The following is a 22549-nucleotide window of genomic DNA, read 5'->3' on the forward strand; positions in this document are numbered from 1 at the left end:
TTTCAAGATGAAAGTGGAGCTGCAAACTCAACAGGCCAAATGCAAACAGAGGCCATACAAGGGAAGACGGTCACAGTAAAAAGAGTAGGTTCATTGAAGGATCAAATTTAGTTTGTGTCCGAGTTATATCTAACATGTCTATTCAACCTTCAAGAATGATTCAGCTTGTAGTTTACAACTCGGAGAAAGAAACACGTCTCCAGTACTCTGTTATTCTTTGCCAACACAAGGCATTTGTTCTCATGGGTAGAGACAACAGTTACAGGCAAATCTATGCAAACAGATCAACGCCCCAGAACTTGGCAGGCTGATTTGTCCGGTGTTTCCTGTCTACCTTTGCAATCAGGTCCTAGTCCTCTTTGATGAGCTCAAAGTCAAAAACTTGGGCAGCAGTCTTTTTGTATTTCTCAGCCAGATTCTGGCAAATGAGGAATGTGATTGAGAAGAAACAATCTTACTATATTTGACTGGTAATTTGAAAATAAATCCAGTAATTCAACTTCAAGCGATAGAAAAAACGAGCTTACCTTAAGAACTGGATCGTCTAGACATGAAACTGAACCAAACCACTCACTGTTGGCCACAGCACCTCCGAGAGGAGTGTGGGCAGTGACACAGATGCCATGCTTCTGACAGAATTTGACAAGAGATTCGCGCTGGAAGTATGGGTGAGTCTCAATCTGATTCACGGCGGGCTTCACTTTGGAATAAGCTAAGCAATCTCTTGTCAGAAAGATGTCATGATTACTGCAGATAATTGTTCCATCAGAGCACAATTCATTTACAAAACAATTGACAAATGAATGAAACTAAAATGCCAAAACACTAGGGTTGGTGGCATATGTTGCTAAACATGAAAGAGAGAAAGAAAGTTTAATTTATATCTTTATCCAAAAATCTAAATTCCAACTTCCAAGTTGCAAACATGGTCACAGAGCAATAACAAAGTGACATGATCAGCTAAATAAAGGAGCTTCCCATATCATTTTGTGCGTATTCAGAAGCACCCAAACTTGTTGATACTGTGTGGCACAACTCAAAGAATGCCCGATTACTGAAATAAACCTAGTGATATTGCGACATAATTTATAATCTTTCTCTAATTGCACATATCATGTGTAAGTTTGTAACATATATCAACAAGCAATAAGACACAATAGTTAACCTCTTTCTGAACTAAGCTATATAGTATCTGTTAGAAACTTAATTGGACTAAACTATCATTTAGTGAAGGATGAAATGTATTTGGTAACAATACAATCTGATGTAAGTTGCAAACGTGGAAAAACTGCTTCCTATAAGCAAGGATACGTGGATAACATGCAGCAAATGATAACTGCTTATCCATTACTCGGTGAAAACTGCCGGCAACTGCAGGTAACTGATTTCCACGATAGATGGAAATTAGATGAGGCCTGTGTCTATATAATTCAATTCCCTACTTGTGAAGAATTGTTCTGAGAATGAGGGTTCTATCACCTTTGGAACATAAGGTCTTAAATAAGTAGAAGAATTGCATTTCCAACCAAAAACATGGCTGCTCCAGGTATCGCACGTAGTTGAATATATGTAATCTGGGATACTTGTTAATATTATATACTCCTAATTTTCCAACATTTGGTATCAGAGCCAAATTAACAAATCCTAGATTCAAATGTATGTGTCGAACTACATATGTTTTTAGCATGTGAATTTTTTATGAAATGTGTTGAACCAAAGCACATGACAGCATCGGCGATAACACTCCTGCTTTCCATTATTCCATCCGACAACACATGACAGCACCGATACTTTCAATAAAATGCATGAGGTAGTCTTGCCTCATAAGTTTTTTAATGTCAAGCAGCACTTACGATGATATTTTGAATTCACCAAAGTGAATGATTTGGATGTATATTCTGGCAAAGAGGGGTTTAAAGATTCATTGCATGTTCATACTCTTTTCCAAAGGAAAGAATATATAAAATGCGTAAGGTTTCAATGAATCATTCCTTGTATAATCTTGTAATTATCTTGTCCAAAGACTTGATATATATGTGATAAAAGTTGATTGAAGTGGTCAGAATGTACATGATGACTTTGAAGGGGTGTTTATATTTCTAACCTAAAGGGGATATATAAACATGTGTAAGTGATGCATGAAATTAAAATTGTATTTAATGTTTTATTTGGCTGCCTCAGCAACATCATCTGCACTTAGCCTTTCATCGATCGAGCCTCTCAATGGGGAAACTTTAAATTGGTGGCAGTTTTAATCAGTGTATGGTATCATGTAGATCAGGCTATATTGTTGTCCAAAGACTTGTAATAAATGCATGATAAGATTCTTGAATGATGGCTATACAATGAAGGTCAATGGCAGTTTATATCTCTTGCCCAAAGGTGTGATATAAACATGCATTTAACAATCACTAATGGTTGTTTCAATTTTTTCATGTCTTCGACAGCCAAATTTTTATTCACAGCAAGAAAAGGAAGACAAAGGCTCTTTTTGATTGGTGTAGAGGTTGCGTACACCCAAGCGCACCAGATTGTGAGTATCACTAAATTTTGATGTATTTATGAGTGATTTAATCTGATTGGCATCTGAATTTTGATGGAATCAACCTATCACTATTTTGGTTTAATCTGATCCAAAACCCCTTAGTTTTCTTGTTATCAAGTTATCAATTGCTCAAAAATTGTATGTGTGTGAGTAACTGAAAGGAAAAATAGAAATACTTGATATCGGTTTGCAGTGCATGTAATTGATTCATCTATGGGAGTAAGAATTATACATGTTATTTCTATATGTGATTGATGCCTGACATAACCCTTACATGGGTAAGTCTGTTGCCTTTGATTTCGATTTGAATGGGTAAAGTAAATTCATGTAAATCAATTTCATAGCCTGCTGTGCTCTATGATAATGTATAGTAAATATATATTAACTGAATTGAATAGCCATAGTATTGGTTGCTGTGGGAAATAATCAATATGGATTAAAAATCTGAAGTTCTGCAAACATGAAGCAAACTTGACATATTGTGTGTTTAAATAAGGAATGAGTTTTCCTACATTGCTTAAGCTTGAGATGAACCAATGCAAGGACACAAATATATGTATAAAGTATAACCTTGTAGTATCAACTTGTGTACATATGCTTTTCACCAAAGTGAAAAGACTTCCGGAACTGGATTGTGTAAATTATGAATTTAAAACTCAACACATGTCAATATTCTTTTCCAAAGAGAGGAATGTATGAATGGTTTGAGATCTTTTAGGGTATAACATTTTTACGGCTATTGAAATGTGGGAGTGCATGATAAGGATGCCCATGTTGCAAACATGGGTGTGCATGATGGTTTTGAATCAACTGAAATGTGGGAGTAAAGAAAGCGCTGCTGCGTAATTTTGATAGCATTTGGACCTGATGCTTGGCTTATCTTATTTTCCCTGTGGTTATTGTAAATAATGCCATGTTGATTCAGTTTATAATATATATTAGTACAACTGACTTATGTTCCAAAGAGCATGTTGGTTTCGTATGAGTATGCAGGAAGCTTGAAAAGCTAATATCCAATGATTAAGGTTGAAGGCAACATAAAGTTAGCTTTATAAAGGTACATTGGGTAATTGCATGTATGAATGTGTATTTATATGTATTTGCATGATTGTCAGTATGCCATTACAATTATGAAGTGATGGTTTAAGATTGAGTTGCAGTAATAAATATGCATGTGCTGAATCTTTATGATTATTCTGAGTTATATAGCTTATATAACACAAAGTGGTATTTGATTTTCAATTCAGTAAAGGGTACTGTGATTATCCAAAGATGATCCATAAAGTTGATTGAATTGAATCATAGAAAAATGAATGTTAAATTCATTGAAAGTTTGACATCATACATATTAGATTCAAATGACAGTGATTTTAGAGTGCATGTGCCAATGAGCTGCACATGGTTTTCTAGAGTTCGACATTTGAACTGATACTGGTAGATGTTGGGAAGCAAGTTACGTGTAACTGGATGCGATCACTAAGGAGTCAATATTGTAATTGTGATAACATTTCGATTAAATAATTAGTTTACGTCCAAGTGGGAGAATGTTAGAAACTTAATTGGACCAAACTATCATTTAGTGAAGGATGAAATGTATTTGGTAACAATACAATCTGATGTAAGGTGCAAACGTGGAAAAACTGCTTCCTATAAGCAAGGATACGTGGATAACATGCAGCAGATGATATATAACATCTCACCCCCATTTTATTTTAAAATGGTTTTTAATTCTTAATTGGTGTGCCCAAGGGGCCCACCTTCTGTTTTTGTGTCCCCATTCCCGTCACTCTTCCTTCTCTCTCTTTTTCTCACTCTCAGTCATCTCTCTCTCCCCCTCGTCCTTCATCTCTCCCGAACAACACACCCATAACCCATATCCTAAAATCATCATCAAATCACAATTTCGACACCACCATCGTCTTTATCTCGTTGCTACGAACTCAACCATAGGCTTGGCATCTTGGAAGTCGAACCATGAAGCCCCGTACACGAGCTCCGACGCAGACAGTCACTTTCGAGGCCATTTCCGGCCAAACCACGGCGAGTTGGCCGGCGTGAAAGATATCATTCTCTTCGTCTCGCTAAGTACTATAACTTTCCTTTTTGTTTCACCCAATTTCGTTGAGTATTGAAGAAGTTATATTCATTTGAATCTTACCCAGTTTCCGGCGACCTCAGTGGCTTTCGAGGCATTTTCCGGCCAAAACACGGCGAGTTAGACGTCATGTGAGGTACCATTCTCTTCGTCTCTTCAAGGGCTACAACTTTCATTTTTTTCTTGCTTGATTTCGTTGAGTTTTGACAAAGTTATGGCCGTTTAAAGTTAGGTGGTTTTCCGGCCGAATTTCCGGCCTTCTTCTTAGGCAAAACCAGGCCTTTCAGGCCATTAGAACCCCCCTCGGGCCTTAAGCCCGTTTTGCCTCAGCCCAAAACCCCAGCCCGTTTGATTTTTATTTTTAGTTATGTGTTTTTAAAACCCAAAGGCCTCGGGCCTTATTTAGAATGGCCTTGGGCCGGTTTTTGGTTAAGGGGCTCTAAGCCCAGCCATTTTAATAAGGCCTTAAGGCCTTTGTGTGGGTGTGTGTGTATTGTGAGGGGCTGCCTTTGTGCAGCCCGTGTGTGTGTGTGTGTTTGGGGTTTAAGCCCAAACCACATTTCTTCACCCTAAACCCTTTTAACCCAAAAACCTTATAATTCCAAAACCCAATAGATCCTAATTCTATTTAACCTAAACCCTAATCCGGATTTTAAGCTTAAAATCCATTAGACCTAATTTGACCGTTGACCCCCGGTCAACGTTGACTTTAGGGTTGACTTTTCGAGTTTTCGTCCGGGACCATTTTTAGGGTAATTCGACGTTCTGAATCCGTTTCTGATGTCCGTTTTCCCAAATTCAATTGCTATTATATAGTTTTATTTATTGGACTCTTTATGTGCTTAGGGGCAATTATAGTGACGTTTCTGTCTTCGCTAGCTGCGTGACTTTTCGACGGCGAAGTATTGTGAGTGGACCCCTTCTAAAAATGCATGTTTTAATAGTAGAAATGCATACATGGAAAAGCATGATTTAATGATTATGTTTTATGAAACGCTTTGAGATAACATGCTTACTAAGGCTAGTTTGAATTATTACTATTTTTCCTATAACCCATGTTCTTATAGAATATCCGATGGATGACGATATGATATTTAGAACATGTTTCGAACACCTCTTTATAGTATAGATGATGGATGACTTTATACTATGAAGTTGTTTTTCAATATATATATGTTCAATGATTTTGTACTTACCTAGTGGTCCTTTCCGCTACGGGACGTAGGGATAGATTCCGGTCCGTCCCGGGCGACGGTTTGGTGTTGGCATAGGGCCTGGAGTGTGTTTCCTCTGGCTATTTAGCACAGGGACGGGGAGCCGGTATGGGGCCTGAAGTGTATTTTCCTCTGACTGTCTGCTCAGAGACGGGGAGCCGGCATGGGGCTTGGGAGTTATCGAACAATTCACTAGTGATTATTATATATATGAGTTATGATTTGAGATACTGCACATCATGCTAGGTTTCGGAAAACCTATGTTTAACATTATATATGTGTTTTCATAAAACCTGGGGGTTAGTACGTTGCTAACTGTTTTATTATATATATATCAACTTGGTCCACTCATGCTTGTTTTGCGCCCCCTTCAGGATTTAGGATCGAGGCGTACAATCCCGGCAATCCAGGCACTTTCGCTTCGGTATCTTCGAGTCCTCTCGATGTAGGACCCATTCCTTTGTTCATCTAATTTTATATTATTTCTTTTAGTATTCTAGTTAGTCGTATGCTCTGAGCACGTTCCTTAAATGCATATTCTTTATTCTTTTATATTTATAAACCTTATTTATTCCTTATTCTCAGCATTTGCATTCAATTAATGGCTTTCGTCACCCTTGGGTGTCGGCCAGCACGTGCCCATCTTGGTATTCGAGGAATATCGGGATCGGGGCGTGTCATGATAACTGCTTATCCATTACTCGGTGAAAACTGCCAGCAACTGCAGGTAACTGATTTCCACGATAGATGAAAATTAGATGAGACATGTGTCTATATAATTCAATTCCCTACTTGTGAAGAATTGTTCTCAGAATGAGGGTTCTATCACCTTTAGAACATAAGGTCTTAAACAAGTAGAAGAATTGCATTTCCAACCAAAAACATGGCTGCTCCAGGTATTGCACGTATGTAATCTGGGATACTTGTTAATATTATATACTCCTAGTTTTCCAACAGTATCTCCACCCGAAGCTGTATTTGTAAAAATTTATTACCGTTTTAACGGGCACACGGACACTGCACACATTCTGCAAGGTTTCAATTTTCTTCAGCACATTCACTTGTATTTTCGTGAGTAGGTTTCCCATATATACAAATGAACTAGGTTGTATAACTAACACCGTAATATATTGCATATGAAATAATCCGAAACGTAATATGAAGTCGCAAATCATTAGTATTGATTCAAGTAATGATCCCTGAAATGTGCAAAGTTTTTACGATCACCTAATTCCAATGCTACGAACTAAACCCATAGAGACCAGCTCTTCCATAGCATGCCAGGTAGTTTCCAAAGATATGGTTGTGTCTATTTCTAGCACCCCATCCTCATCCAAAGCACTGCCAGTCGTACCAACTCCTGCATGTATGCAAATAAAGAGACAGATGAATTCAATAATCAATACAGGAATGAATATATTTGACAACTAAAAGAAAACAGTTCAGAAGAGAATCCAAGATAAGAATGAATAATTTTTTTTTATCGCTTTATATTTTTAATCATCTAAAGGCACAACTTTGACTCAATAGATGTTCAGAATCATTTGTTAACCTGCATACATGAAAAAGAAACTAAGGTTGGGTCTGGTACTCTGGAATTGGCTCTCCCATATGTTGCAGGTGGGAATGCCCACTTCCCCAGTGTAATAGAATGAGCACCTACTTTCATTTCTCCCCTGCTTCAATTCCATTCCTGCTAATAGTAAAGGAAAACCGAAGCCAATACTATCTTCATCAACCCCTCTCTTTGATCTTTCTTGCTGCACTTGCCCTCTCACTGTCTGATTCCCTCTGCACTTCTGTCCTCACACACCCTAATCAGTATGCCCCTTCTATCTCCTAACCATGGTTTTAAATATCGATAATATCGGCGATATTTCGTCGATATTATCGTTTTTCAGAGGCTCCGATATTTTTCCACATATCCGTCTCATTGTCGTCAAAATATCGCGATATTTTCGATATTATCGAAAAAGTTGTCGTGGATTCGTCGTCGGAAAGGCAGCCGAGGCTGCGTCGTCCCCCCAGCTGCCCAGATCTCTCTGCAATCCATGCTCAAACCTAAGATCTGCGCCTCAACGACGCCGATTCCCCCGCCGTTGTCGAAGTCACGGCGAAAGATCCACAACTCCAGAACGGATCGAGCTCGCAGTTGTAGATCCACAACTCGTGGTCTGTCCCCACGGCGAAGCAGGCGTGGTCTTGGGTTGAAGTAGACGTGGAACAGAGACGGAGGCGAGCGCGGCGCCGGCGGGGCAGGCTCCGGGGGGAGGAGGAGAATGGGTGGTTGTTGTGGAGGTTGAGGTTGGGGTTTGGGGGCGATTGGGGGTCGTCGCTGGAGTCAACGACAGAGGTGGGGTTGTTATCGGTGGGATCGGTGAGCAAGGCGGATAGGGATCAAGAGAACTCAGAGTTCTTGGGTTCGCCGACGAGGCGGAATACGTGGACCAGGAGGAAGGCGAGGGAGGAGGAGAATGCCATGTGGAAGAAGGATTGAGAAAGGTCTCTGTGCGTGTGTATGGGAGAAGGGAGAAGAGAGAATGATCGAGAATTCGAGAGATCTGTCGATCTGTGTGTGTGTTTGTGGGAGAAGGGAGAGGGAGAAGAGAGAAGGATCCAGAGACAAGTCTTGTGTGCGTGTGTGGTGTGCGTGTGTGGTGGCGTGTGTGATCCTGTGTGTGCGTGTGTGTGTGTGTCGGTGGCGTGTGTGTAGGTGGTGTGTGACGTTGTGAGAAAAGAAAAGCATGGTAAATAATTCAACTTTTACATCTTTTAGGAATGGTACAATGTATAAAGTGTAAAATATTGTACTAATTCATTATATATAAATTATTATGGTGTGTTTAAATTTCTTTCATTAATTACTATATATTTTCTACACTCACAATGTTTGCCAGCTCGCTATATAATCCACTTGATAATGTTAAATCCATCATGCAATGCATTTCCTTCCAATTTTTTATGATAAACTAATAGATAATTGACTAAATAAACATCTTGCAAAGTTTCAATAAAAATTTCCAAGTTTTTCTTACAATTTCCATGGTTTCCATGTAATTTTTATCGATATCGATATTATCCCGATATTTCCATCGATATTTCCGTGTTTTCGGACTACCGATATTTCCGATATTTTCTTCCTTGCTCCTAACACAAACCACTCACATAGTCATTGATTTTTTTAATCTACGCAATTTTAGAATCATCCATCGAATCCTAGTTTGATATGGATTATGAGTTGGAGATAGTATTGCTTTCTGTTTCTTACTGAGCTCATTTAGCCAGTAATGAATTTGGTTAGAATAGATTATTCAGAAAATGTTACACTTTCTGAATATTCTTTCCACTTATCGATCACGTCGTCCTTGACCATCCAAGCTGTAGAGACGTCAGTTGGTAGCAAGGAAACTGTTTTCCATTAGCAGTAATATATAATTTTCAATCACGCACTACTCTTGTCAACTGCATTTAAAAAATAGTAGAGCGCAGATCACATAATACAGAGAAGTTTTGTTATGCATAAAGTAGTCAAAAACCAAGAATTAATACCGGTATGCTTGGTGGCAACATGAAAGTGAACAAGGTACAGATCCAGATAATCCAACCGAAGCTTCTTCAGACTGTCTTTACAGGCCTTTACAACGTGTCCATGATCCGAATTCCAAAGCTGCATTAAGGATGAAGAAACAGGGACAAAAATAGATGTCATAGTCTGGACAACGACGAATATGGACTAGTCAGCTGGAGCAGCAAATAATGTTTTGATTGAAAATACACTTGCCTTGGTGGTGATGAAGAGATCCTCTCGCTTAACAAGCCCAGTCGAAAATGCTTCTGCAAGGGCCTCCCCAACCTCTGGTTCATTCTTGTAATCAGCTGAAAGCAGCATTAGATAAAAGCGTTTAGGGTTTGAATTGTGTTCTGTTATTCTTCTCCTTCTAGGAGGCTAAATATAAGATACAACACTAATAGAAAAATATGTTTGCACGAGTAAAATTCGTCGCGCAAACATAGTTTGCGCGACCCTAAACACAAAACGTCGCGCAAAAGGCCTTTGCGCAACGGAACTTTGCGCGACGAAGCCTTGCGTCGGGCAAAATTTTGGTGCCAAACCAAGAATGTTTTACCGTTTTTTTCCAATTTTGCGCGATGATGTGGTAAAAACTAACACACAAATTAAACTCTATTAAGACAGTTGTAGTATGAGCAAGTAGGGATCGTTCTAGGCCGGGGATTAGAAGGGATGCTAATCAACACAAACTGGACTTAAAAACTGTAAACTAGACAAAACTAACACAAATAAGAATTAAGGGGGGATTTTGGACGAATTTTAGAACTAAAACTAAGTAACTTGCAGAAAACAAACTAATTGATACTAAATTGGGGGGAATGAAGGGGGTGAAAGGTTAGTTAGAGGATTCTTCTCCACACATGACACATATGCATACAAATCGATTTCCAGTTATTCTTTCTATAAATCATGAATGACAATGCCCCAAGTTAACCGTGAACAACACTAATTAACCATCAGATTTTCCTAAATTCATTGAATTGGACTCAGTGTCGCAACCAAATTATTCTTATCAAGTTCCCTATATGAACATCATGATAGAGATACATATCAAAGATCATTAAGTTCTGTGAAAATCATAAGCATTGACAAAGCATTCGTAACTATGAACAACATGATACTCCTGCCAGAAATTTTACTTAACACGATCGTGACCAGCGACCTCCACTACTTATAAATATAAGTTCATAACTATTAAGTGAAAATCCCTTATATTTTAGCATCAGATTCATGCATGCAAACTAAGTAGGCCTCCTTAATCAACATACAAGAATAAGTTCTGAATCAAACAGTTAAGCAAATTGCATTCACGATTTATGAAACAATAACTGGACGTAATCAATTCATATCACATATATGTTCATGGCTTTGAATTCTCCTCTAGCTAAAACAAATTGGTTCCTCATGTTCATCATAACTGAAAACCAAATTAAAACAAACATTGGACTAAAACTAAGGATAGAATACACCTAGAAAAGCTCCCAGCAATGGCAGATTCGGCACTCCTCCTCTTGGTGGCAGATTTGGCTCCTCCTCTCCTTCCAAAGCTGCGGCACACTCTGTATTTTCTGTTTAAATTTCTCTCTAAAAATCTGACTCTAAGTCCCCCCCCCTCGAATGTTGTGGCAAGGACCCCTTTATATAGGCAGATGCACGGCTTCCAATTCCTGGGAGGAGAGGGATAGGTTCGACACAATTCAAGGGGGAAGGGGATTAACCTGTTTGCATGATTTTAGGGCTTCTAGAAATCAGATAATAGGTGTTTTAATATGAAAAGGATTCCCCATTGCAGCTGGAATTAAGGTAGGATAAGATTATGATAGGATAAGATAAGGTTAGTTTGGATAATGTTGGATAAGATAAGGTTAGATAAGGTTTCCTTCTTTTTAGCTGATTCCTTATCTTCCAAGTCTGAAATTAATTTCTCCAGATTTGTAGCACATTCCTAGCCTCTTTTGAACTTCAAAACGTCCATCAACCTTGCTCCATGCATGTGCTATCCATTCCAAGTCCAAAAATGCTCCAAAATGCCATTTCTTGCCAACTTTGCCATTTGGACCTACAAACACACTAAAATAACTTAAATTACTATAATAAATAGAAACTAACTAAATAAATGCAAAGAAACAAGCTAATAAAGTCACATAAATATGCTCCTATCAAGCGACGTATGTGGACCTACATCGCGCAAAACAACTTTGTGGTATCCACTTGTTTAAATATTTTAAGTTGACGATCGAATCAGTTCATTGTATTCATATATGGTCAAGGAGTGTAGCTGTTAAAAATCATCAAAATTAGAGTTAATATAACCGTTAAATTGTGATTTTTCGTTTATAACCGTCGAAAAGTTTTGTCCTGTTACTTGATCCCTGAATGTTTGTTTTTTGCGATTTTTGACGTATGCGATCTCGAAGTATATACAAACAAGTTTGACGGTTTGATCGTTGAAAGTAATTTTGTACAATGTGTTTCCCATCAAAATCAATGGTATATGTATATACTAAGTACATTTTCATTTATTTATTTTGTACTCATAAGGAAATTTTGCGCGACGCAGTTGTACCTACGTCACTCAAAGTCTTTTTTTTTTTTTTTCTTTTTCTTCTTTTGCTTTTCTTTTGGGGTTCTTGCATTGCCTTTTTTTTTTGTGGTATCCACTTGTGTAAATATTTTAAATTGACGATCGAGTTGGTTCATTGTATTCATATAGGGTTAAAGAGTGTAGCTGTAAGAAGTCATCAAAATCAGAGTTAATATAACCGTTAAAAATGTGATTTTTCGTTTATAACAGTCGAAAAGTTTTGTCCAGTTACTTTATCCCTGAATGTTTGTTTTTTGCGATTTTTGATGTATGCGATCTCGAAGTATATACAAACAAGTTTGACGGTTTGATTGTTGAAACTAATTTTGTACAATGCGTTTCCCATCAAAATCAATGGTATATGTATTTCCTAAGTACATTTTCATTTATTTATTTTGTACTCATAAGGAAACTTTGTGCGACGCAGTTGTACCTACGTCGCGCAAAGTCTTTTTTTTTTTTTTTTTGTTCTTCTTCTTTTGCTTTTCTTTTGGGGTTCTTGCATTGCCCTTTTCTTTTGTGGTATCCACTTGTGTAAATATTTTAAATTGACGATCGAGTTGGTTCATTGTATTCATAATGGGTTAAAGAGTGTAGCTGTAAAAAATCATCAAAATCGGAGTTAAAATAACCGTTAAATCGTGAGTTTTTGTTTATAGCCATCGAAAAGGTTTGTCCCATTACTTGATCTCTGAATGTTTGTTTTTTGCGATTTTTGGCGTATGCGATCTCAAAGCATATACAAACAAGTTTGACGGTTGGATCGTTGAAACTAGTTTCGTACAATGCGTATCCCATCAAAACATTAGATTCACTAACACTTGGAGTTTATTTATACTTTCATTAAGTATAACATAAGATTTTGTGATATCCACTTGCGTAAATGTTTTAAATTGACGATTGAATTGATTCATTGTATTCATATAGGGTTAAAGAGTGTAGTTGCAAAAAATCATCAAAATCGAAATTAAACTAGCCGTTAAATCGTGATTTTTCGTTTATAGCCGTCGAAAATGTTTGTCCCATTACTTGATCCCTGAATGTTTGTTTTTTGCGATTTTTGGCGTATGCGATCTTGAAGTATATACAAACAAGTTTGACGGTTGGATCGTTGAAACTAATTTTGTACAATGCGTTTCCCATCAAAATCAATGGTATATTTATTTATTTTGTACTCATAAGGAAAATGGCAAAAAAAAAAAAGAAGAAAAGACTTTGCGCGACGTAGGTACAACTGCGTCATGCAAAGCTGTTTTGGGAGATGCAGTTGTACCTACGTTGCGCAAAGTCTTTTTTTTTTCTTTCTTCTTTTGCTTTTCTTTTGGGGTTCTTGCATTGCCTTTTTCTTTTGTGGTATCCACTTGTGTAAATATTTTAAATTGACGATCGAATTGGTTCATTGTATTCATATAGGGTTAAAGAGTGTAGCTGTAAAAAATCATCAAAATCGGAGTTAAAATAACCGTTAAATTGTGATTTTTCGTTTATAGCCGTCGAAAAGGTTTGTGCCATTACTTGATCTCTGAATGTTTGTTTTTTGCGATTTTTGGCGTATGCTATCTCGAAGCATATACAAACAAGTTTGACGGTTGGATCATTGAAACTAGTTTCGTACAATGCGTATTCTATCAAAACATTAGATTTACTAACACTTGAAGTTTATTTATACTTTCATTAAGTATAACATAAGATTTTGTGGTATCCACTTGTGTAAATGTTTTAAATTGATGATCGAATTGGTTCATTGCATTCATATAGGGTTAAAGAGTGTAGCTGTAAAAAATCATCAAAATCGGAGTTAAAATAACCGTTAAATCGTGATTTTTCGTTTATAGCCGTCGAAAATGTTTGTCCCGTTACTTGATCTCTGAATGTTTGTTTTTTGCGATTTTTGGTGTATGCGATCTCGAAGCATATACAAACAAGTTTGACTGTTGAATCGTTGAAACTAGTTTCGTACAATGCGTATCCCATCAAGTTCAATGGTATATATATTTACTACGTAGATTTTAATTTATTTATTTTGTACTTATAACACTTAAGAAATTGAATGATATATATGTAAAAAAAATTTGAATTTGAAAGAAGGAAAGTCACATTTTCAGTAATTTTTATAATAATTTTTTTTTTGAAAAAATACTTTGCGCGACGTCAAATTGTATACCTACGTCGCGCGGGCTGTGATAAATTTGGGGGTCCAATAGTGAAAAATAGGCTTTTTTTTTTTCAATTTTCCAAGTTTGGACAAAATATTGAACCCTCCCTCTTTCTGTCCTGTGAACTCCAAACTTGAACCCTCCCTCTTTCTTTCCCCGTAGACCCCAAATCTTGAACCCTCCCTCTTTCTTTCCCCGTAGACCCCAAATCTTGAACCCTCCCTCTTTCTTTCCCCGTAGACCCCAAATCTCGCTCTCTTTCTTTCCCTCTTTCTTTCCCTCTTTCTTTCCTTCTTTCTTTCCCCGTAGACCCCAAATCCTGTCTTTCCTCTTGGATCGTCGAACCCAGACCTGTGTTTCCTCTTAAAAAATCTTGAACCCAAACAACAGGCCGCCACGGGAATCTTGAAGCCGACGCGAATCTAGTCCCAAAATCAAGGTAAGGGTTTCTGATTTTCGATGGGTTTTTGTTATTTAGGGTTTTTGTCACAAATTTATCTGTTACCAAATTGCTCGGGGTTAATTTTCCTTTTTGAAGAAATGAAAAATTGACTACGGCAAAGCTCTATTGAAAAACCTATTTCCTTCTGTAAGAGCAGAATATTAGTTTCTTTTTATGATGTTTGTTGAGGTTTGTACAATCTGATACATTCTAATGCAAACCTTCCTAGTATTGGGCCGTGGAGATAGCTCTATGCCTTGTTTGTTGCTTTTCCAAACCTCACTTGGTGTTTCTCAATTCCAAATTTGCCAATTCGGAAAACAGGAATCAGTAATATGTCTTACAACATGGTATTTTGGATGAATAGGTAGTTGTCATCTTCCTTTCTACAACAATAGTCAGTGCAACTTTGTATATCATGGCTTCTTGATATGGGTTGTGGCAGCATCAGCGCTTGATGAAATCACAAGCATTTCCTACTGCTGGTTGATTAGCTCACCTGGCCCTCAAGTTGTGCCAAGTTTCAATTTTACAATATAGACAATCCATACCAGAGGTTACTTACATTAGTACGGAATTTAAAGAAAACCCTTGTAGTCGAAATATTATATTGCAGATTGTTTCATTTCTTGGTTAAAGCATTGTCTTGGTTTTTTCTGCGTATTAAACTGATAAAGTCTGATGTCCAATTCCTTTGTCTTTTGCAGATCCAGCAGTAAACCTAGTGACTTCAGGACCTTATGGTCTTATATTTGCATCTTTTGTACCCTTTTTCTTTGATATTCCAGTTTCAACACGCTTTCGTGTATTTGGTGTTCGCTTCTCGGATAAGTCTTTCATATATCTAGCTGGCCTACAGGTAAAATGTGTGCAATCAAAGTATTCCATCTAACCATAGATGTTGAAGAACTATAGCTGTTTACTTTCCCTAGGCACTAAATTCTAAATGTTGTTCTCTCTTGCAGCTTCTTTTATCATCCTGGAAAAGATCAATCTTACCAGGGATATCATCTGAATGTCTTCTGTATCCGCAAAGCAAAGGTTATATTTCAATCTGACTTTTGAGGTTCACTTAAAAAGAAAAAAGAAAAGGAAAAATATGCATTCAATCAGACAGTAATTAACATTTTTTTAACGCTCTGAACTCTCTAAGATAGTTAGATTGGGCCTTGGCAATGGAAAAGTACAACTTGGCTTTTGTGAACTGCTATTTAAAATAAATTATTTTCTTGAATTAAGGAGGTTTGTGTATGAACATGGAGGTGTTCTTCTTGTACAAATTAAAATGTGAAAACGAAGCTATGAATTTGGTTTAGTTTGGTTTTTATTAATTTGATTTTTTTCTTCTTTTGCAGTTTTCGTTGAAGGGTTTTGATCTTTTTTTAATCAGTTGAAAGCGATAGACTTGGGTTTTTATTTTGTGAAAAGGTATAAATTCTCCGCATCAGATTTGCTCCTCCTCCTCCCCTTTTCTTAATGTTTTTTTCTTCAGGAGGATTCTATGTTCCCAGAGATCGACATGTTCAAGGACGTTTACGTTCGACCTAGTAATGAGACCACTAAGCAGCTTCATGTAAGTATATATAATTACTATTATTCTTATATGTATGAATCGTTCAAATATTATCTATATTTTGTTATTAAACATTATATGTTTTTTCTTTATTATTATAGGCTACTATGATGGAAAAAAGCACTGCTGTTCTCCAAGAAGCAACATTGCAAGTACCCCCAGAGACCCCGATCGAGGACGTCACGGTACCTGAGGATGTAGGTTTTCAGATCATGACTGATGTCCTGGATCAAAACTTCGGTCGTCGTCGTGGCAAGGTTGTTTGGTGTATGGGGAAAGCGTGGGTTCGTGAAACGGGTGCCTCTTCTTCCAGATCGAACACAGCAGAGGTCGATGCATTGAAGGAGGAAGTGACGCAGCTGAGGGCCGAGGGCGAGCAGATGAGGGCGCAGCTGAGGGCCCAAGGCGAGGAGATGAGGACCTTTGCCGGGACGGTGAGAGACCTTGTACAAACCATACAGATGTTCGGCCTCCAAATCTCGCTACCAGCACCTCATCTTGCTCCACCTTCGACCTCAGAGCCACCTCGCCCTGCCGATACCCAGTAGCCTGATGGTTTGATCTAGTTCACTTGTGGTTTTTCTTTTTTGTTCGGACATTTTGTATGTACATTTTCATATATTTTATAATTAAATACTTTTGCTTGGTTAATTAATTATTCTTTAGAATTTAATTATAATATTTATCAAAAATTTAAAAAAAAATATTTTTGACCAAAAACTTTGCGCGACGTAGGACGTGCGTCGTGCAAAGTGGCTTTGCACGACGAAGAAAGTGCGTCGCGCAAAATGGCTTTGCGCGACACATGTTATTTCTTTGTTGCGCAAACCCTACCGTCACTGCCTTGGCGCGACGGTTAGCGCGCGACGAAGGTTGCGTCATGCAAACCCTTAGGCAACGATTTTTGACTTTGCGCGGCGAATGTACGTACGTCGCGTAAAGTGTTTTTCCTACTAGTGCAACTTGTAATACAAGTAATATTAAAAGAATTATAACCAAACTAGGAAACATAATTATATTCCTAATATAATTTGGGCTCACGCCAACACTCCCCCTCAAGTTGGTGCATAGATATCACCTAGGCCCAACTTGTCGAGTGAGTCTTGAAACCTTATTGCAGAAACTGCATGAGTTAGAATATTTGCCAACTGTTCTTCTGTCTTCACGAACGGAATGTCAACCAACTTAACATCCAACTTTTCTTTGATAAAATGTGTATTGACCTCAACAGGCTTGGTCCTATCATGCTGCATCAGATTGTTAGCTATCTCTCGTGCTGCTTGATTATCACAGTACAACAACATAAAACCTTTTGGTTTAAACCCTATCTCAATGAGTAGAATCCGAAGCCATAGAAGCTCACAAATACCATGTGCCATTCCTCTGTACTCAACCTCGGCTGAAGACCTTGCCACCACATTTTGCTTTTTACTTCTCCATGTCACAAGATTACCAGCTACAAATGGGAAGTATCCCGATGTAGACCGCCGATCAATAATATTTCCAGCCCAATCTGCATTGGTATACCCTTTCACCTCCATATGCCTATGCTTTCTATACATCAACCCTTTTCCTGGAGCTCATTTTAAGTAACTCAAAATCCGCATTACTGCTGCCATATGATCTTCACTAGGAGCATGCATAAATTGACTCACCACACTTACTGTGTAAGCAATATCTGGCCTTGTAAGTGACAAGTAAATCAACCGCCCTACCAATCTTTGATACCTTTCCTTATTCACTGGGACTTGATCCTGATAAATTGCTAGATAATGATTCTACACAATAGGTGTATCCACTGGTTTACACCTTAACATACTAGTTTTAGACAAAATATCCGATACATACTTTCTCTGAGATAAGTATATTCCTTCCTGAGACCTAGCCACTTCAATTCCCAAGAAGTATTTAAGTCCTCCAAGATCTTTCATCTCAAACTCAGAAGACAAATGCCCTTGTAGACGTTCAATTTCCATTGTATCATCACCTGTGACAATCATATCATCTACATATATGATAAGCAGAGTTACCTTGCCATCCTTACGTTTGATGAACAACGTATGGTCTGTGTTTCCCTGTCGATACCCAAACTTCTTCATCGCCTGGGTGAATCGCCCAAACCACACTCTGGGTGACTGTTTAAGGCCATACAGTGGCTTCCAAAGTCTACACACTTTCCCACTGAAGTTCGCAGCGCCATAACCTGGTGGAATATCCATTTACACCTTTTCCAATCACCATGTAGAAAAGCATTTTTAACATCAAACTGTCTCAGAGGCCAATCATGGTTCGCAACAAGAGATAATAAAACTCTAATGGTATTCATCTTTGCAACATGAGCAAAAGTCTCCTGATAATCAACCCCAAAGGTTTGGGTAAAACTTTTGGCCACTAACCTCGCCTTGTATCTATCAATTGTTCCATCTGCCTTATGTTTAATAGGGAACACCCACTTGCACCCCACTGATTTCTTTCATATGGGAAGTGGGACCACACTCCATGTATTATTCTTTTGTAGTGCTTCCATTTCAACTTGCATTGCTTCTGTCCATTTCGAATCTTTCAAGGCTTCCTCCACTTTGGTGGGTATTTTGATGGTTTCCATTTGCTGAACAAATGCACAGTATTTTGGTGAAAGTTGATGAGTAGAGACATAGTTTGAAATTAAATACCGCACCTTTCCTTTTGGAGAGTATTTGTCTGGTGGCTTTCTTCGATTTTGACGAGGAGGCAACATATAAGATGGTTCAATAATTTCCGAGTGAGTACTTACCTTGGGAATATCCGTTGGATCATGGACTGACACTGGAAGTCTGAGGGGGGGGGTTTTACTGGAGTTGTTACTTGGACAAATAGTAGATGGCCCATTTGGGCAATTCGGCGCATCAGGAAATCCATTTGGGTTATTGGCAGACACAAGAGAGGGCCCAAGCCCAGTTTGGTTGTCGGGTGGTGCAAGATACGGCCAACATGGGCTATCAGTAGCAAGTGGCCCACTAGGTGCTGTTCTATCACGGTCATGTGGTCTATCTGCAGGCCTGCGTTCATTATCCTCTAATTCCAACCCGTGTCTTGGGCCTTCATTATCCTTCAGATGTAGCCCGTGTCTTGGGCCTTCATTATCCTCCAGATCCAACCTGTGCCTTGGGCCTTCATTTGGGCAGTCAATACTTAAACCAATAGGGATATCAAACTAGCCATAATCTTCACCTATGGTTATCTCCCCCTAAGGAGTATGGCTGGGAAGAAAAAATAATTCATCTTCAGAGAAGGTAACATCCATACTGACGTAGACATGTCGGGTAAGTGGATGATAACAACGGTAACCCTTTTGTTGTGGACTGAATCCAATGAAAACACACTGTACAACACATGGATCAAGTTTGCTTCGTTGATTTTTGTGAAGATGGACATATGCCACATAACCAAAAACTCGGGGTTCGAGATGAAGGGTGGAAGGGAGCAAAGCATGATCGGCAAGCACGGCCAAGGGTGTTTTAAAAGAGAGAACACGTGATGGCATTCGATTCATGAGATAAATAGCATAGGTGACTGCATCAGCACTGTATGTCTTGGATGCACAACTACCAATAAGAAGGGCACGGGTAATCTCAAGTATGTGTCGATTTTTCTGTTTGGTGACTCCATTTTGTTGTGGGGTCTGAGGGCATAAAGTTTCATGGAGAATGCCTTTTTTCAGTAAAAAACTGAGAAGGTTCCTGATTAAGATACTCACCACCATTGTCTGATCGAAGCACTTTAATAGGGAGTGAATATTGAGTATAAACCATGTGATAAAAACTTCTGAAGATACTACCCACATCGCTTTTATTTTTCATGAGGTACAACCAAGTCATTTTGGTGCAGTCATCAACAAATGTTACAAACCAATGCACACCATGTTGAGTAGTAACCAGAGATGGCCCCCACACATCAGAATGAATTAGCTTAAAAGGAATTGTTCTTCTATTCAAACTCGGGGGATAAGAAGCTCGATGACTTTTGGCTAATGTACAAACATTAAACTTTAATGAAGAATCTGAAATATTACCAAATAATGACGGAAGTAATTTTCGCAAATAACCAAAGGAAGCATGACCAAGACGACGATGCCACAACTGAATGGTCTTCAACTTCCCACTATCACAACCTTGAACTTGATGAACACGACTCTGTGCAACATCATCAACATAGTACAACCCCATTCTCTTAGTACCACGCCTAATGATCGTCTGGGTTTGGATATCCTGAAGTAAACAGGAAGACGGAAACATTTGCACAACACAGTCTAATTGCTCGGTGACTTGTCCCACAGATAACAAATGGCTAGAGAGTGTGGGAACAAGTAAGCAGTGGTGTAAGGAGAGAGAGTAGGAGTGAGTGCAATCGTACCCGCCCCTGTAACCGGGGCAACACCTCCATTAGCTGTGACAATACTATCCTGTGGTGGTGGTGTTGTAGAGTTAAATAAAGTACGATCATAAGTCATATGATAAGTGGCTCCAGAGTCGATGATCCAACCTGTATCAAGATCAACAGATGCAATTAAGGCTTTGCTCGTGTTACCTGGATCATCGGATTACTTTCAGGAAGTAATCAAATTCAAGAGTGATAGCGATGGGCCCAAATTGTCTGGGTCCGGGTTTAGTTCCTGCTTGTTTTCCGCTGGTGGGCTGAGTAAATCCTTACCCAAGTTGCTGCCGACATCATCATCTGTGCGTTGTCCAACCTGGTTGTGGGCTGCAGATGAACCTGCTTGCTGCCCAATTGAACTACGGGTGCCAGACTCGGCAAGCCCAGTTTCATCACACTAGAGGTTAGCTCGACAAGCCTAGGTCCCGAGACTCCTACAGCCTTGAATTCGAACGGCAAAGCCAGATTGGAGGATGCACTCAAAAGCAAGCGCGGAGCCCGAGGATGGAATTGTTGTTTAGTTGTCTGCCAAGGATGGAATCATAGCTTGGTTGCCATCGTCTCTTGCTTCAAGACACATGGCTTTAGGTTTCTTAGGTGTCCTGTGCGTTGACCTTCCTTCGGTTAATTGTACAGGAAAAATTGGTTTCTGTCAGCGGTGTCTCTTGCTTCGAGACACTGTCGGAAAATTTTCTTTTGATTCTTTTCAGAGTTTTGCAGCTACGGTAAAGAGAAAGAGTCAGGATCGGAACCTGCTCTGCTGTCAAGATAAAATTGTTTAGGGTTTGAATTATGTTCTTCGAGGAGGCTAAATATAAGATACAACTTGTAATACAAGTAATATTAAAAGAATTATAACCAAACTAGGAAACATAATTATATTCCTAATCTAATTTGGGCTCACGCCAACATCATTAAAGCAGCATTAACTCGTCAATGCATCTTACAACCGCAAAGGTAATTTATGCTACAAGCTACAAATAGATTACCGCCATATGGGGCAAAAATGATTATGAGAAGCTAGATTCAAATGCTTTAGCAGACACAAGAATGATCTGTAATCGGAATCAGATTCCAAATTTCGATTTGTATGATGACAAAGCCGGAGTGAGTCCGGATATCTTTTACATTCCTATCCATTTCTACTGTCCTACATCACGCACACACAACACAATGCTCTAGTATACAAGAACCAGTTGATGCAACGAAACCCAGATGACAAATTAATGAAGGGAAATGAAAGAAATCAAACCCATATGAACACACAAGAAAGTGTAAGGTTGGATGATAATTAAATTAATGGAAGAAAATGAATGATAGAAAGATAAGGGATGATGGATAGTTGGATACCAGCGCAATCGAAATGGCGATAGCCAACGTTGAGGGCATTGATAACGAGGTCTCTGATTTCGTTTCCTTCCATGCGCCAAGCACCCATACCCACTACTGGCATTTTGAACCCACTGCTGAATGTTATCGCCATTTTTCCTACCTTTCTTTCTTTCGAGTTCGGATTTTGGCTTCTGCCTCTGCCTCTGCCTCACTCACTGTAATACACTTGCCCTTCTCTTTCTCTCCGTATTAATGGCAGTCAAAGATGGAATTAAAGATAATATCCTCTTTCTGATGAGTCCAGGGGGAGCGAATCAGAGATGGTTTCTTTTTGTCCATTTGTCACTCTTTTTATTCGTAACGCTATTACCAAAGTATTGAGCTTTAGGCAAATTAGAGAGATTTCTCAATGTATTCGGATCGGTTTCGGCGAGCTTGAAGGATTTTGATTTTTCTTTGGTTTAGATTCGCGGGTGTGTTATTACGTCGTTAAGAATGGCCACGTAAAAAAGATGGGAAAATTATTGTGTTTGCGTTTTGAATTTGACTTGTAATCAAACGATTGAACAACTGAGCAAGAAACCTCTTTTCGACCTAGGTTCTTTCTCTACCCCGAAACATGAC

At 38.6% G+C, this 22549-nt stretch overlaps 2 protein-coding genes and 1 long non-coding RNA gene across 5 annotated transcripts; 2 read left to right on the forward strand and 1 right to left on the reverse strand.

The window, feature by feature from the left end:
* Positions 1-76: 76 nt before the first annotated feature.
* Positions 77-22091, reverse strand: LOC126582653 (NADP-dependent D-sorbitol-6-phosphate dehydrogenase-like). Its single transcript, XM_050246816.1, has 6 exons — positions 21944-22091; positions 9636-9730; positions 9404-9521; positions 7082-7214; positions 528-747; positions 77-418 (listed from the first exon to the last, which is right to left on the reverse strand). Exons 1-6 carry the CDS (start codon positions 22074-22076, stop codon positions 350-352), a joined length of 768 nt encoding a protein of 255 aa, XP_050102773.1. The 5' UTR covers positions 22077-22091; the 3' UTR covers positions 77-349.
* Positions 4368-6432, forward strand: LOC126582782 (uncharacterized). The gene is made up of 3 exons (XR_007609588.1): positions 4368-4776; positions 5487-5547; positions 6229-6432. It is a non-coding gene; the product is annotated as an uncharacterized LOC126582782 (long non-coding RNA).
* On the forward strand, positions 14246-16831 carry LOC126582694 (uncharacterized). 3 transcript variants are annotated; one of them, XM_050246874.1, is made up of 7 exons: positions 14248-14604; positions 14975-15163; positions 15315-15466; positions 15573-15648; positions 15963-16035; positions 16100-16180; positions 16282-16831. In XM_050246874.1, the coding sequence occupies exons 6-7, from the start codon at positions 16109-16111 to the stop codon at positions 16726-16728; spliced, it is 519 nt and encodes a 172-aa protein (XP_050102831.1). In that variant the 5' UTR covers positions 14248-14604; positions 14975-15163; positions 15315-15466; positions 15573-15648; positions 15963-16035; positions 16100-16108; the 3' UTR covers positions 16729-16831. The 3 variants fall into 3 exon arrangements, with proteins under 3 accessions (XP_050102839.1, XP_050102831.1, XP_050102826.1); XM_050246869.1 differs by lacking the exon at positions 14975-15163; XM_050246882.1 differs by lacking the exons at positions 14975-15163; positions 15963-16035 and having other exon boundaries at positions 14246-14604.
* Positions 22092-22549: the final 458 nt, after the last annotated feature.

Source organism: Malus sylvestris, chromosome 2 (genome assembly GCF_916048215.2).
Source record: "Malus sylvestris chromosome 2, drMalSylv7.2, whole genome shotgun sequence".
In the NCBI taxonomy this organism is placed as follows: domain Eukaryota; kingdom Viridiplantae; phylum Streptophyta; class Magnoliopsida; order Rosales; family Rosaceae; genus Malus; species Malus sylvestris.

What these genes read in the sequence shown, in the direction of transcription:
- LOC126582694 (XM_050246882.1), top strand. Translation starts at nt 16,109, where the DNA reads ATGTTCCCAGAGATCGACATGTTCAAGGACGTTTACGTTCGACCTAGT. An exon ending in AGACCACTAAGCAGCTTCAT is followed by an intron (nt 16,181 to 16,281) that starts GTAAGTATATAT and finishes TTATTATTATAG; the next exon opens with GCTACTATGATGGAAAAAAG.
- LOC126582653 (XM_050246816.1), bottom strand. Translation starts at nt 22,076, where the DNA reads ATGGCGATAACATTCAGCAGTGGGTTCAAAATGCCAGTAGTGGGTATG. An exon ending in TGTTGCCACCAAGCATACCG is followed by an intron (nt 7,215 to 9,403) that starts GTATTAATTCTT and finishes GCATACATGCAG; the next exon opens with GAGTTGGTACGACTGGCAGT. An exon ending in TAGACGATCCAGTTCTTAAG is followed by an intron (nt 419 to 527) that starts GTAAGCTCGTTT and finishes CTCATTTGCCAG; the next exon opens with AATCTGGCTGAGAAATACAA.